The sequence below is a fragment of the Xenopus laevis genome, chromosome 3L (genome assembly GCF_017654675.1).
Source record: "Xenopus laevis strain J_2021 chromosome 3L, Xenopus_laevis_v10.1, whole genome shotgun sequence".
Classification (NCBI taxonomy): domain Eukaryota; kingdom Metazoa; phylum Chordata; class Amphibia; order Anura; family Pipidae; genus Xenopus; species Xenopus laevis.
Window position 1 is genome coordinate 71148909 of NC_054375.1, and position 15507 is coordinate 71164415.

The 15507-nt window shown below is 34.8% G+C and overlaps 1 protein-coding gene across 1 annotated transcript in view; it reads left to right on the forward strand.

Annotated features, from left to right (window-relative positions):
• Positions 1–15507, forward strand: part of LOC108710260 (A disintegrin and metalloproteinase with thrombospondin motifs 20) — a 99906-nt gene that overhangs the window by 65048 nt on the left and 19351 nt on the right. Inside the window, exons 29-30 of the mRNA XM_041586391.1 lie at positions 11196–11363; positions 13353–13526. Of these exons, the coding sequence (XP_041442325.1) occupies positions 11196–11363; positions 13353–13526 (342 nt within the window). The remainder of the gene's footprint in view (positions 1–11195; positions 11364–13352; positions 13527–15507) is intronic.

Sequence of the window (15507 nt, forward strand, 5' to 3'; positions counted from 1 at the left end):
TTTGTCACAGGTAGCTTTTTACCACTGGTCCAAGGGTGAACTCTTCCTTGTGTCAGATTTTGGTTAGTACAGGAACCCGTTTGTAGATTCTTTCTAGACAGAATTCTTTTTTGGACTTTAATTGGCATTCAGTGTTTCCATTGGACATCCAGGGAGTTCTGGGAATCAATTTTAGCATTGTTCAATTGGTTGAAGAAGATGGAACAGATCACTTGGATTCACCCTCCTCCCTGGTTTATGAGAGGGCAGGGGATCCTCATACATGTTTACTTAAATTAAAGTTTCATTGCTGTACATTTTATTTGTTTAATACTGCTCACGGAAATTTATTTTTTATATAGAACCACTGTATTTAGCAACACAATGGTTAAGTTTTCCTTTCATTTTCCACGAAAAATGATCAGATTAACATGTTTCAAAGAAAGTCTGCAGTATAGACATGGTGACATGCTCCTCTTGGCTTTTTACCTTTACATTTTCCGCAGGGGGGTGGTTCAATTTTATACATTACCAACATTGTTCCCTAAGGGCCAAAAAGTTTTGCTCTCAATTAAATGCTCACAGTATGACTGATTGTGGAACAAACTCATTAAGCATCCATGTCCCATCAAACTGTGCATCTTAAAAATTCCTTTCAAGTTTGGTGCTTTTTAATGTTTACAAAACATTTTGTCTTTACCTGTGCAAGAGTTTATAGTGCCATTATTCACTGATAATATGGTATGCGTTAACCAGTTTTATAGATAGCCGAAAATATTCATTGTTGTCTGAAGCTTATGTAGTTTGTGTCGAGCTGGAGACAAAGAAGTACTTTGGGAAAGCATGGAGGGAAATCTCTTTATTAAGCTTCCTTAAAGAAATGGAGTAGATGGAAGACCAGGTGTATATATGTAGATAGTTCAGTTATGGCCAGTATCGCAGCAGATAAGTAACTAAGGATTCATCACCATACCTCACAAACATATAGCATCCATATATTTTTTATACAAGTATGACATATTTTGTGTAATAAATACACATAACTGTTAAACCAAAAAATGTTTGTATTCAATGTGGGTTGTGTCTTAAATGTAATTGTTAGTGCTTTTTGTGTCCTCTAACACATTTGTAAACATTGCTTTTGCGTTAAGTTTACATGTAATGTCAGAATTTCTGTGTTCATTAATTTTATGTGAAAAAATATTAAAAATCAAACTGTATTGTACGTGTCATTATTTTTATTTTTTTTTACTACCATACTGGTCAGTGTTTTGATGTGCACATTAACATTTGTTATAACAAAAGAATAAAACACATACTTCAATACTTGACTTGAAATGAGTCAGGAACCACTACCTGGTCATTCTTTTACTTAATAATATAAAATTAGGTACAGTATAGTATGTTTTTAACTGCATTTCTACACAGAGTATCTTCCTGTTGCTTCTTCAGGACACAGGCACAAAAGGGGCTGGCTGTGACATAAAGGGGGTAGAACTTTGGTACATGGATAGATGAAGAGCGGGTTATGGAATGGAGTGGGGAAGAAAAAATATTTCGATGGATCATAGGTGGACCTGGGGCTCAGTTTAAGAGTATTACAAATTTACCACCAACAACATTTGTAAATTTGTAATCCCGGACTTGGCAGGTGTTTTGCTGGATAGGCTGGTAAATACCGGCCGTGGGACAACCTTACTTCCTACCATTAAGCACCTGATGATGACTTAAGCAATGTTACAATTATAATATCTGTTATATTTGGTTGCTCCAGAGACTCCAGGATTTTGTATAGTAATAACATTTTTTAATAAACTGCTGATATTTCCTACCAACTGTGTACACATTCCGCAATGATGCATGAATATCTTAAACACACCAAATACCTCATACTGCTACCTGTCCAATTCATATAACCCTTCAGATCCTGTACAAATTCAGCAAGTTTGCAAAAAAGTAAGATAAATAAAAAGAGACATTCAGTCCCGTTGACGTTAAACTACCCAAACAGGTAGTCTTGTGCAGTTCACACATTTTATACTACTTTCCAGCACAATGTCAGCAAGTGGGTGTTCATACGTCTTTTAATTTACTAGCCAGAAAGCATACTATCATGATCTTGATATGGGACCAGTGGTCTCCAAGCCATATTTTAAATATTCAATTGGTTTTGCTAATATAATACAATGAACAGAAGTATAATATATTGAACAGGAGTAGAAGCATATATTTTGACTGTAACAATAATAGTGTTAACAAGTGTCAATTTGATTTTTTTTTTGTGCAACTGACTGCAGAAAAATGTGGGGGCTGCAGCTGTGATATGGTAAGTAATGTCCCCTTTGGTCTTGATTCTTTGGTGGCTGGCTTTTTGGTTTACATGATGGTAGATGAACTGTAAAACCAAACTACTAAATCTGGATTGTTTAAATCTTTTCTTTAAAGGAAAACGTTACCCCCAAAATGAATACTTAAGCAACAGATCGTTTATATCATACTAAGTGGCATATTAAAGAATCTTACCAAACTAGAATATTTATTTAACTAAATATTGCCACTTTTACATCTCTTACCAAGAACCACCATGTGTGTGTGCTCCCTCAGATATCACCTGACCAGAAATAATGCAGCTCTAACTGTAACAGGAAGAAGTGTGGAGACAAAAGACAGAACTTTGTCTGTTAATTGGTTCATGTGGCCTAGCATGTATGGTTTGTTTGTGTACACCCTGAATTGTAGGTATAGTATGAAAATTTTTTATTTTCATGAACATGAGCTGTTTTATGCAATATATTTTTATAGAGACCTACATTGTTCATGGGTATAGTTTTCATTTAAAGAACTTGTCTTCCAAAACAGACAGAGCATACAGTATTTGTTTTTGTCACTTGTAATTTGAAACAAGCTTGTCACCATGGTGAGTTTGCAGGTCAAAATATTCCTAAATGGAAAAAGCTAATAAAATATTTTTCTTATAATTGCGGTCAGGGCTAGCTAAAGGAGTGTACAGCTTCCATTTTCTAGCAATTTATCTTTAAGTAGGTGTCTACCTTAGACCTGTCATACACAGCATTGCTGATATTATTACAATGCTGTTTCAAGATGTATTTGCCAGCAACAGTGGGATATTGATATAGTATATTGTAGTCATCTGGTCAGTTATGTGAATCATGCAATGATGATGATGTTTGTTACTTAAAAGATTATAATCAATAATAAATGGCAGTGGTGACTTCAAAATGTGGGTTGTATTTTACATGGGTGTTAGGTGGGTTTCCGTCTCTCCATGCAGAAGAAATTGTGATAGATGCCGCCTTTCTGCAAAGCACTATAATAGGGGCAATATATTGCCTTTGTTTAAGGTTAAGAGAATGTGGGTGAAGAGAAGAAACATATTTAGCACTTTCACACTCTAAATATGTGATTGTACCTTAGCAGTAAAAAGCTCACTACATTCTTTAAGACTTTTTCACAGAACCATCAACCATGCACAAAAGCGCACCCTTCAAAAAGCACTTTCATGCAGATTAGAAAGTCAGAGCAAGACAACAGAATTTTAAATAGTGTACACAGATGCCTTCATTAATGCAGAAACATTGAAGCGTGCACATATCACCTATGCTAAACAAAAAATTGGCAAACTCCAGCCTGACTTTTTCAAGTCCACTATATTGTGAGAGCTTTCAAATTGTTCAACACAGCTACATGGTTATTCCTTGAATAAAGAAAAATATCCATTAAGGTTTACCCTTCCAAATGACCCCAGTTCTCACCTCTTGTAAAATATAAGGATATTATAAGTTACCGAGAAGTTTCATGACCATATAAAAACACGAAGGCAGAGTGTTTTTATACAAGTCATGGAACTCCGAGGTCACTTCTAATATCCTCATATTTTAGAACTGGGTGTACTTTATTTATTATAATACACATGTTTCAGTGAGTCATGTGACAGAAATGACATCACTACTCACCGTTTATAACTGATGACATCAGAACTCACCGTTTATAAGGATATAATTTACAAGATATTCATGGCTTTTGTGTATTATATATATATATATATATATATATATATAGAGATCCTTGAAAAAGGCTCCAAGAGGGGCCGAAACGTTGGGCACCGATGCTAATAAATACAATTTGATTCACAAAACCTTTTGGAGTGCGGCTCTATCCTATTGATCAAGTATCAAGTATATATATATATATATATATATATATATATATATATATATATATATATATATATATATATATATATATATATATATATATATATATATATATATATATATATATATATATATATATATATATATATATATATATATAAAAACACAGACATATCAAAACATTCACATATATTAGATATGAATATACATAACTATAGTTAAACTTACTGAAGATCTTGAGATGACTATAGCCTTGGATATTATGGTCCAAAAAGTCATCACCTATCAAGCTGCTACACATCTACTGGCCGGGCATTCCACAACATGAGTAATCCTGTCCCCTCGCAAGCGCCTTTCTCTAGAAAAAACAACCCCAAACTTGACAGTCTACCTTCATAACTGAAATCTTCCATCCCTCTTGTCAGTTTAGTTGCATGCCTCTCTACACTCCAGTTCATTAATATCCTTGAATTAAATAATTCAAATAACTTCACATGGTTTTTCACAGTAAGATAACCTTTTTAGATTTCAGTGTTTCTTGTAAATATTATTAGTTTATATAATTGAGAATCAGGAAAATAACATGCTATACTTTACATTTTGGTAATAATTATGACATTAATTCAAAGTGTCTTTTTATTTCTTAAAGGTAAAGCACATTCATTAATCGAGGACTAGCATTAGCTTCAGAGAAATAAAGAGAGATTTTTCATTTTTACCTTTAACGTTTTTTAATATTCTGTCTCCAATGAATAGCATATGTGAATGTGGGAATATATATGTTATGTCTCAGTTTTTTTGCACTGTATCATCTCTGTTTGCATCAGAGGTGACCAGTTTTAATAAGGTAAAATAGAGCCTCACGTTGGTTAAATCTTGGCACCCTGTTCCAAGAACTTTTTTCAGTTTAAGTCCTTTTAAAGGTTCATCCTTTAGTATTGCTATTTTCTCTGATTCCTAGCCTCCCAGGCCTTGGGTGGGCACCCCTGTCACTGCTTGAAGCTCCCGGTTGGTCAGCCCCACATTTTGGGAACTACCATATTAATCGAAAAGTGAAGGATTATATGTAAATAGCAACTAACCTGCTTGGATACTTAGCAGATTATACAAGTCTTTTTTATACCAGCCCAAGGCCACCACAGTCCTTTAGCAGTGGAGATCCATGCTTTCAAATACACCCCCAGTGGTTTCTAGTTTTTTCCAGCTGATTTCCAGCACATGACATGAGGGGGCAGATTTACATAGGGTCGAATATCGAGGGTTAATTAACCCTCGATATTCGACTGCCGAATGTAAATCTTTCGACTTCGAATATCAAAACGAACTATTCGAAGGATTTTAATCAATCGATCAAACGATTTTTCTACGACCAAAAAACCTTAGAAAGCCCATGGGGACCTTCCCCATAGGCTAACATTGAGGTTCGGTAGGTTTTAGGTGGCGAAGTAGGGGGTCAAAGTTTTTATATAAGAACGATTTTTAGTTTGAATCGTTCGATTCGAAGTCGAAGGTCGAAGTAGCCAATTCGATGGTCGGAGTAGCACAAAAAAAACATTAGAAATTCTACGGTTTTTTTTTTATTCTATTCCTTCACTAGAGCTAAGTAAATGGGCCCCTATATGTCAATATAGAAACCAGTTTATTCTGTATCAGAAGTCATTAATTCTTAAATCAGAAATGTCAGCTGCTATGCCAGATATAACCTCACATTCTGCTAAAGTTGTGATCATTGTCAACAATCCCTAAACTTAGCTCAGAGCACACTGAGCTTGTAAAAGATTCAAGAGAGAGCTGCTGAGGATAATTTTGAAGGCATGGACCATTACTGTTATAGAGTTATGGAAGCTCTGGGTTGCTACAATAAATTCACTATATACAGTACAATACAGCATTTCTAGCCATATCCTTTTTTTTTTGTTTTTACAATGCTCTGCTTAAAGACATAAATTATCTCCATGTGCTTGTAGACAGGAAATCAATTTAGTATTTGTGGTTTATTCATCAGCCTGCTGAAATGCAGACTGGAAGGCTGTCTTTATTTGAAAAAAATACTCCCTGAAGTCAGTGTTTTCCATATGCTCTCAGACAAAACTTAACCACAGACTGTAACTAAATGATAAGTGAGCCACCCTCATTATTCTTCTGAATGTTTTCTTTAAGCTTTAAACTTTGACACTTAATTTTAAAGGAGAACTAAAGTTTAGCAAAGAAGTAGGGTAGCACATTATGTATTGGGCTTTTATACCAACCCAACTACAACCCTTTAGATCTGTGCCTCCAAAGATGCCCCATTAGTTCCCCATCTTCTTTTCACAACATATACTTTGGGCTGCCGTCTATTATCTGAGCTTACAAATAGACCCACAAAAGCTTCCATCACAGGCAAACCTATTTTCTGCTTGATGATTTGGGACAACCGCTAAGTAGTCTCTAGCCTCAGCAGTCTCTCAGATGTGACATGTGCATGTCAATTACATCCTAGCAAAATGTAACATGGGAAACTCATGTGACAATTCTGAAATCCTAGATTATTACTGTTATAGAGGTGCTGAACCTTTAGGCTGGTGCATTAAGCTCAGTATATAAAATATGGCCTCAATTGTTTTTAGGGTTTAGTTCTCCTTTAAGGTCCATCTACATGGTCTTATCAATCCCAAATAGCAACAGTTATTTTCATTTTACTGATCTAGTAAAGTTTGAATAATGAAAGTAAATATCTGGTAGGTTGCTTCACAAGTATAAGTGATGCTCAAATTACTAAACCACTTAACTTGTGTTATATAAGTTTAAGGGTATTGGTTGGTAACTACCCAATTGAGTGCACAAAATCATTACATGTTACTCCATGTGATGCAGTGTAAGAGGGCTCATATCCCATAATTTAAAGATCATTTCATCTTTCAAATGCTATTATGAATATTAAACCAATGTTTCAATATGAGTTTTACTAGGGACTTTACTTTTGTGGTTTGTAGTATAGGAGGTAGAGTGCAAGACACCCTACTTGTTATTTAATGGTTTTAGGAATGGAATCCATGGGACACAGCCCTAAATATAATTAATAAATGCTAATAGTATAGGGAAAGCAAACAATTACAACTTAGTTAAAAAAAATAAAGATTGCAAAATGGAATGAGAGTTGGAAGAAGGATGACAGAATATTATAGCTGTGGCTCGAATGATTTTAGACAAAGCAGTTCGCCATAGAATCAAGAAAAAGACTTGTCATGTGTGTTTCATTCATGTTCCATGTTTGGTCTGAAGCATCACAAATGCACATAATGATGAACTGAAAATATCTACTAGGATTTTGTGATTTTTATGCTTTGTTTTTCTACTGTCTGTTTCAAAGGAGCATTTACACAAGTGTTCAGACTTGAATGTGTTTCCGAAAGGTTAAATAATAGTTGTATTAATAATATGAAGACTTTAAGAATTAGCCTAGGGAAAAATAGTCATTACTTGGATGAATGCTTGTTCCTATAGATACATTGCAGCTTTGAACAATATTAATTGTTTCCAGCTTGGCTCTGTGACTTCTAGACTAATGTATTAAATCAACATCTGGAACGTTTTAAACTTGTAATGTTATAAGCCAAGAACATTCTACTGTCAAAACATTTAAATTATGAATCTATAGGGATGAACTTAGAATTTAAACTATATATAAATGTATATTGTAGCAAATAATAAAAAAACGATATATTCGTCCGAATGCTATATAGTGAGACATTCTTATCAAAGATAGGAGTTGTGTCATAACTAAACAAAAAAGAAGTTTAAAAAAATCATATATATCCAGCTCACGTCCTTTGAACCTTTTTTCCTATTACTCTACTCCAACACTGGTCTGGGTGAGGTTACAGGGCCATGATTTTATTGGATTACAGATGTGAACAGTACTCCAACTCATTTTTACTCCACATACCTAATTTAGGGATAGTATCGGATCAGAGTGAGGTTCAGTCAGAAATACATGTATCTGCAAGTGTCCTGCAAACAATATTTAAAGCACACTGATGCCAATGGTCGTTGCCTGTTCATTGGCCCTCTCCTAATCCGTGTGTACACTTTTGTTCTGAAGTTGTTGGTTTGACTGTTGGCCAGATTCCTGTTTCTCCTGATCTCTGCCTATCCTACTGCTTTCTTGATTTTGACCACAAACCTTGGTAACTCCTTGGCACTTTGTTACCTTGTGGACATTTGCTAGCCTTGCATATAGCATTTTTGCCTGCCCTGACAGTTCCCTGTACCTAACTTGTTTAACCTTCTTGTGCTTGAAAATTTGCAAGCCTATTTACTAGTACTTGTCCTGCCTATGCCAAATTTCCTGCTTCCTCCTTATTCTGCCCATAAAACCTTGGGACTATTTGCCCCAACTAATATCAGTGTGATGGAGAGATAGAAGCTTCTACCAACTAGAAACTAAGATTGCTGGACTGCTGGAGGATTGAGGCTATGCTGGGCTGCGGGGATTGGGGTTTAAAGATATTAAAACCCCTGTCCTTTACCTTTGGTATGTAAGTTTTCCTATAGATCAACTAGAAAAACTAGCAGGTTTCATTTAGAACCAAAGGTTGAACTTGACGTTCTTCTTTTTACTTAAATTAATAAAAAAAGAAGTACTACAGTATAATTATGAGTAAAGTTGATATATTTGGAGTCATGCCATAAGGAAGAGCAAATGCATATACATTAATATAAATATATTTCTTATTTGTTTAAATCTCTGTAAGTAGTGCTTTGCCATTGATGTGCAGTCAAATATTAGTTCATAGCACAGCAATTATATTCTGAAGGAAGGACCAGGTTGGTCTGAAAAAAAATTTGTGCTGTACTGTGCTCTAATAAACTTACTAAGTTTTGCTTTAATGGAAGGCTTTCCTGTGGATTCTTGTGAAACAATAGGCTCTAGATGTTAAAAATAGTGTGAAAAATAACATTATTATTGTTAACGTTATTTTTGCTACTAACCTCTTTAAGTATTATGCCGTATTGCCATTTACCTATATATAAACTTCTTGGGAGAATAATTGCCCCGGTCCTAATCAATATTAATCAACATCAATATCAGTATTTCTTAATTAACCACATTAATGAACCAGATACAAAATCAGATGGATTATTTTCTTTGAGTTACCGTTTTTCTGAAAAGCAAATATGTTTCTATAATAGGGGCTTCTTCTCTATCAAGGTAGGTCTTTTCTAGAAGATGTGGATGCTACATAGTATATATATATATATATATATATATATATATATATATATATATATATATATATATAAAATAGAGAATAGACAAAGGAAAAGGTTGGGAGGAGAGAAGTTAGCTAAATCATGTGATTTAGTTGTATAATCACATTTACTTTACAGTGCTATGCAATATGTTGGCGCTATATAAATACATGTTAATAATAATAATAATAAACCGTTGAACTCTTGGAAAAATTCACCAAGACAAAAAAGTTGCCGCAAGAAAAAACGCCCATTGACTACCGAGGAGCAGTATAATTTGTCTGTATTCTAGCACACTGAATCCAGTCACACAAAAATAATAATAATGTTAATGTTTCTACATTTTCTGACATGCAGTAGTCTACATGGCCAAAAATGCTGTTTTAATACAAAGTGCCTTTGAGACATTTATATCAAATGTCTTTAAGACCCTAAAATTACAATGCCTTATAAGAGGACTTTAAATGCAGCCCTGGAATATTTAGTTCCAATTATCTATTTTCACTTTAACACTTATGGTATTGTCCATTGTTAGACCTTTGTTTAATCTGGAATGTGTTTAGTGGAAAGTAGATGGTTACTGAATCTGAAGAGAAAGAGAGTTCATAGCCAGCTAAGACAAAGTAATTTACTGTGTATTTAGGAACTTTGAAATACAGGGCTTGATGCTACAAGTATGGGACCTGTTATCCAGAATGTTCAGGACCTGGGGTTTTTCAGTTAAGGGGTCTCTGTAATTTGGATCTCTTTATACCTAATAGAAAATGATTTAAACATTAATTAAACTTAGAAGATTGGGTTTGGAGTTGGAAAAGTACAAAGTACTGGTTTATTATTACAGATCAAATGAAAATCATTTTTAACAACGTGAATTTTTTTTTTTAAAATGGAGTCTGTGGGAGATGACCTTCTCGTAATTCATAGCTTTCTGCATAACGGGATTGTGGATAACAGATCTCATACCTGTACAAAGACAACTTATCAAATGTTGGAACTGAGAAATTTTATTGTTTTCTGAAAAATATATGCTCACTATGAATTTGATGCCAGCAACATGCTTTAAAAAAGTTGGGACTGGGGTATGTTTCCCACTGTGTTGCATCGGGGAGCTAAAGAGATCAATTGTTGTAGTTTTCAAAGTAAATTGTATTATTATCATTATTATTATTATTATTATTAAGCTTCAACATATGTGGCATAGCTGTACAACAGAAGAAGAATATATGCAACAAAACATACAATTTACATACAATAACAAATAAGGTGTTCCTTATATGGGTATCAGAGTATGTCAGATAAATGGAAATTTGTCTGGGGCACCTATTATTGTGGTATAGATCTGATCCCTTAAGTCAAAAACTCTAGCAGTGATCCATGATATAATATAATATAGGTAGGTAGCTTACAAGGGTGGATAATGGATAGAAAAGTTCATATCTATTGGTAATTCCAATTAGTATTGGGCCACCATTGCTTCTGTGTATAATGCCCAATGGTGGCCAAGGTCCATTACAGTAGGTGGGCACATCTTGAGCCTTTGTTCTAGCTTGAATTCTCCAGTCCAGCCTTTACAAAGCAAATGTATTTCAGGGTCAAGTGTTCATTAAATGCATTTTTAACATAAAATGGCCATAAATGTGGGAAAAGTGTGTTTCATTATTAGTGTTTTAATCACTTTAAACCTTCAAAACAAACCAATGTTTATACCTAAAGCTCATTAGTCCTAAAGTATATAGTGCATAACCCATTCTGCTCTAGCGTATAGTGTGCTTGATATAAATATCTTTTCATTTCATCCAATTTTAGTGCTCTGCTAGTTGTGGAAAAGGAGTAAAATATCGAAATGTGCACTGTGTTTCCAAGGATAAACATATAATGGATGATAATATCTGCCAGCATTTAAAAAAACCTCGAGTACGGAAGTACTGCAAACTGGGAAAGTGTCCCTCATGGAAGGCTAAGAAATGGTCAGAGGTTTGTAGTGCTTATTACCTAGGTTTCTAATGCATCTTGCAAGTAAAAAGCTTTGCTTTTTTTCTTTTATAGCTAGCATACAGTAACAAGGCATTAACAAAATAATTTTGTCACTGTTTTTAAAATCTTTATTTATAAAGTACAATTCCTATGCTACAAAGCTTCATAAAGAGGCAGAGTTTATTTTATATTAATGTACATTTTACAGTACTGCAAGATGACATTTGCATGGGCCCTCAGTCTTGCAGGGGCATATAGGGAGAAAATCATTTTGATAAAAGAACAAAGGTTAGATTGCTTTGCTTAAGAGTTCTGAAATATTGATAGTATGTATATCATAAAATACAATAGAGCAGGCACTCAAAGAAAGGCAATCTTCCACCAGGTTGTTGAAGCAAAGTAAAAAAGATTTATTGTGTCCACAGCCTTACGCATTTCGTGTAACAAACACTTAGGGGCAGATTTATCATTATCAAGGGTCGACTTTAGAGTTTATGGGAGTTTATAAAAACTCCCATAAACTAGATTTTCAAGTAAAAAAATCTAATATTTTTTTTAAAAGATTATTATTTTTTCTCTTTTTTCAATTCATGGATAGACCCACAAACTCAAATCAAATCTGATTCAAGTTTTTTTATTTGAAAATAATTCGATTTTCAGGATGCCACCAAACAACTCCAGATTCACTTCAGGGCATTCCCAAAGGCTAAAACAGCAATTCAGCAGGTTTAAAGTGGCGAATAGTAGAATAGTAGTAGATTTATCAAGAGTTGAAGTGAAAATTAGAATTGTGAATTTAAAATTCAAATTTGATTTGTGTTTTTAAATATAATGTGAATTTGAATTTCAAAATTTATCATGTACTGGCCCTTTAAGAATTCAAATTCGAGTATTCGCCACTTTAAACCTGCCGAATTGCTGTTTTAGCCTATGGGGAACGTCCTAGAATCAATTTGGAGTTGTTTGGTGGCAAACTGAAAATCAAGTTTTTTTTTGGAGAATTCGATTCGAGTTTGCAGGTTGATCCCATTTACCCAAATTGAAAAAATTTGATCCTTGATAAATCTGCCCCTAAGTCACAGCCTATGACTAGGTGTTCGTGACACGAAATGCATAAGACTGTGGACACAATAAATCATTTTTTCTTTGCTTTAACAACCTGGTGGAAGATTACCTTTGTTTGAGTGCTTGCTCCATTGTATTTCTCGGTTTGCCCACTCTCCGTGCTGAGAGCTTAGGGCTTTGCACCTGGGCCACTTCCTTAATGTGGTGAGTAACAATCACTTATTTGGAGACCCTCCTTCAAGGTTTATAGTATGTATATCATATGCAGTGTGCAACCCTTGCAGCATCCTACAGACCTTCATTGGGCCCCTGATGCCTACCTCTGGCACTAATAAAAGTTTCAGTGCATAAGCTGTAGGAGGATTTAAATGTGTGCCCATACCTTGATTGAATTACACTGGGTATGCATGAAGTCTATAATTTAGGAATTTGGGAAAATACTTAACTATAAATTACTATGAAATAGCATAGTCTCATGTCAGCACCATCAGTCAGATTTTAGCTTTTAGAATAAGAACAATGTGCTGTCCTCATATAATTGCTAAGGAACTGATCCTATGCATTATAAATTTCATACAAAATTTGGTTAAATAAGCAGTCCTTAAAGTACACAAAATGCTGTTTCTCGAAAAAAAATCCAAAATTTAATTGGTTCACTCAGAATCTTGCATGAGCTTTGCTTTCCCCCATAATTTTTGATGGGCACAAAAAGTTCCTTGTTAATCATTTTGGGGTGCACAGCTGGATTTCGCTATACTGTGTTGTAAGTCCCTGTGCCCAAATCATTGAAACATATTAAGATGGAATGTGTTCTAATATAGTACACTTATCCTTCTGTCCCAGACAATTTATGTAACCAACTGTGCGCTGTTAAAACATATATTTTTTGTCATTTGCTTTAAAATGTTTATATATTTTTTTTAGTGTTCTCTAACCTGTGGTATGGGCATTCAGCGAAGAGAGGTGTACTGCAGACTGAAAGGCCAAGGAAAAATTCAAGAAGAATTTTGCAACTATATCACGCGTCCAGACAGTCAAAAAAAATGTTTTCTGTCTGAATGTATGCATTATTTTTGGCTTGCAGATGAATGGCCTGATGTAAGTTCAGGGTATCTATCTATCTATCTATCTATCTATCTATCTATCTATCTATCTATCTATATACAGTATACAGTATACAGGTAGATCTATCTGAATGTGATCTGGACTAGCACAAACCCTTTGAATTCGGCTCACTTCTACTTAATTCCTTTGATTTTGTAATTGCAAGTCTTATTTGTAAATAGGATTATATGCTGCTATGAGAGATTTTTGGGTTTTAGCGTGCATTCTGTATAAAGTTGAGGCCAAAGATTGTGGGAAACACAGATCCAGGAAGACCTACACTTTAGTTTAGTTTACTTAAGAGGGCTCTGTTTGGAGACCCAGCACCTAGGCTGCAAATTTTAAATAGAACTTTAGTGCTGAGGTTAGAAAACTGCCCACAAAATTTGATGTGGCGTGGTAGCATTGCAAGCCACAACCCTATTTCTATGTGTATATTTATTTATTTATTTATTTATTTATTTAATTCCAAATAAGTTATGTGAAAGTGCATGTGGCAAGTTATATTCAATCATTTCAGTATCATTATGAAAGTTTTACCTAATGTAAATACGTTTTCCTTTTAAATTCTGTAACAAACATACAGTATAATCAAAATATTTATTGTACAGGTACAGGTACAGACCCAAATTACGGAAAGATCCGTTATCCGGAAAACCCCAGGTCCCGAGCATTCTGGATAACAGGTCCCATACCTGTACTTTATACCTAAGATATAATTAATCCTTATTTGAAGCAAAACCAACCTATTGGGTTTATTTTATGTTTAAATGATTTTCTAGTAGACTTAAGGTATGAAGATCTATATTACAGAAAGATCCATTATCTGGAAAGCCCCAGGTCCCAAGCATTCTGGATAATAGGTCCCATACCTGTATGCTAAATTTACAACATGCAACTTGAATTGTACTGTGTAATAAGTTGCCCAATGGTACATGCTCTATATCAAACAAGGGAAAGTTGTGCTCACCACTATTTTTTAAAACCATTAGGCGGGGGTGCAATGAGGCTGTGACCACAAAATACATATAGTCAAATACAAGAGTCCTCTGCACTCAACCCATTATCAATATATTTAAGACAGCGACATTTTGTGCATACTGCTACTAAAAAATGCCTTACCCTTTAAACAAAACAGGGATTGTTTGTCCATATATTGCAATATATTTAAGCTGGCCAACTACGTCAAAGTCATCCCATATCTGGCCAGTCCTATGCTCAATTTCATCTGATTCATTAAGAATTCTATTGCTTCATTATACATTTTACAAAAGGACTTGGTTTTACCTGCAACTTAACTTGCTGCTTTCAAAGTAAACCTCCATACTTGGCTGCCCTTTTATTAGACACCAGTGGGATCACCTGACTATAGCTGGGAAGGGTGGGAGCTACAACATGGAGCTGGTCACTGCTCCTGTATAAACTATAACAAACAAGGGAAAGTTGTGCTCACCACTATTTTTTAAAACCATTAGGCGGGGGTGCAATGAGGCTGTGACCACAAAATACATATAGTCAAATACAAGAGTCCTCTGCACTCAACCCATTATCAATATATTTAAGACAGCGACATTTTGTGCATACTGCTACTAAAAAATGCCTTACCCTTTAAACAAAACAGGGATTGTTTGTCCATATATTGCAATATATTTAAGCTGGCCAACTACGTCAAAGTCATCCCATATCTGGCCAGTCCTATGCTCAATTTCATCTGATTCATTAAGAATTCTATTGCTTCATTATACATTTTACAAAGGGACTTGGTTTTACCTGCAACTTAACTTGCTGCTTTCAAAGTAAACCTCCATACTTGGCTGCCCTTTTATTAGACACCAGTGGGATCACCTGACTATAGCTGGGAAGGGTGGGAGCTACAACATGGAGCTGGTCACTGCTCCTGTATAAACTATAACAAACAAGGGAAAGTTGTGCTCACCACTATTTTTTAAAACCATTAGGCGGGGGTGCAATGAGG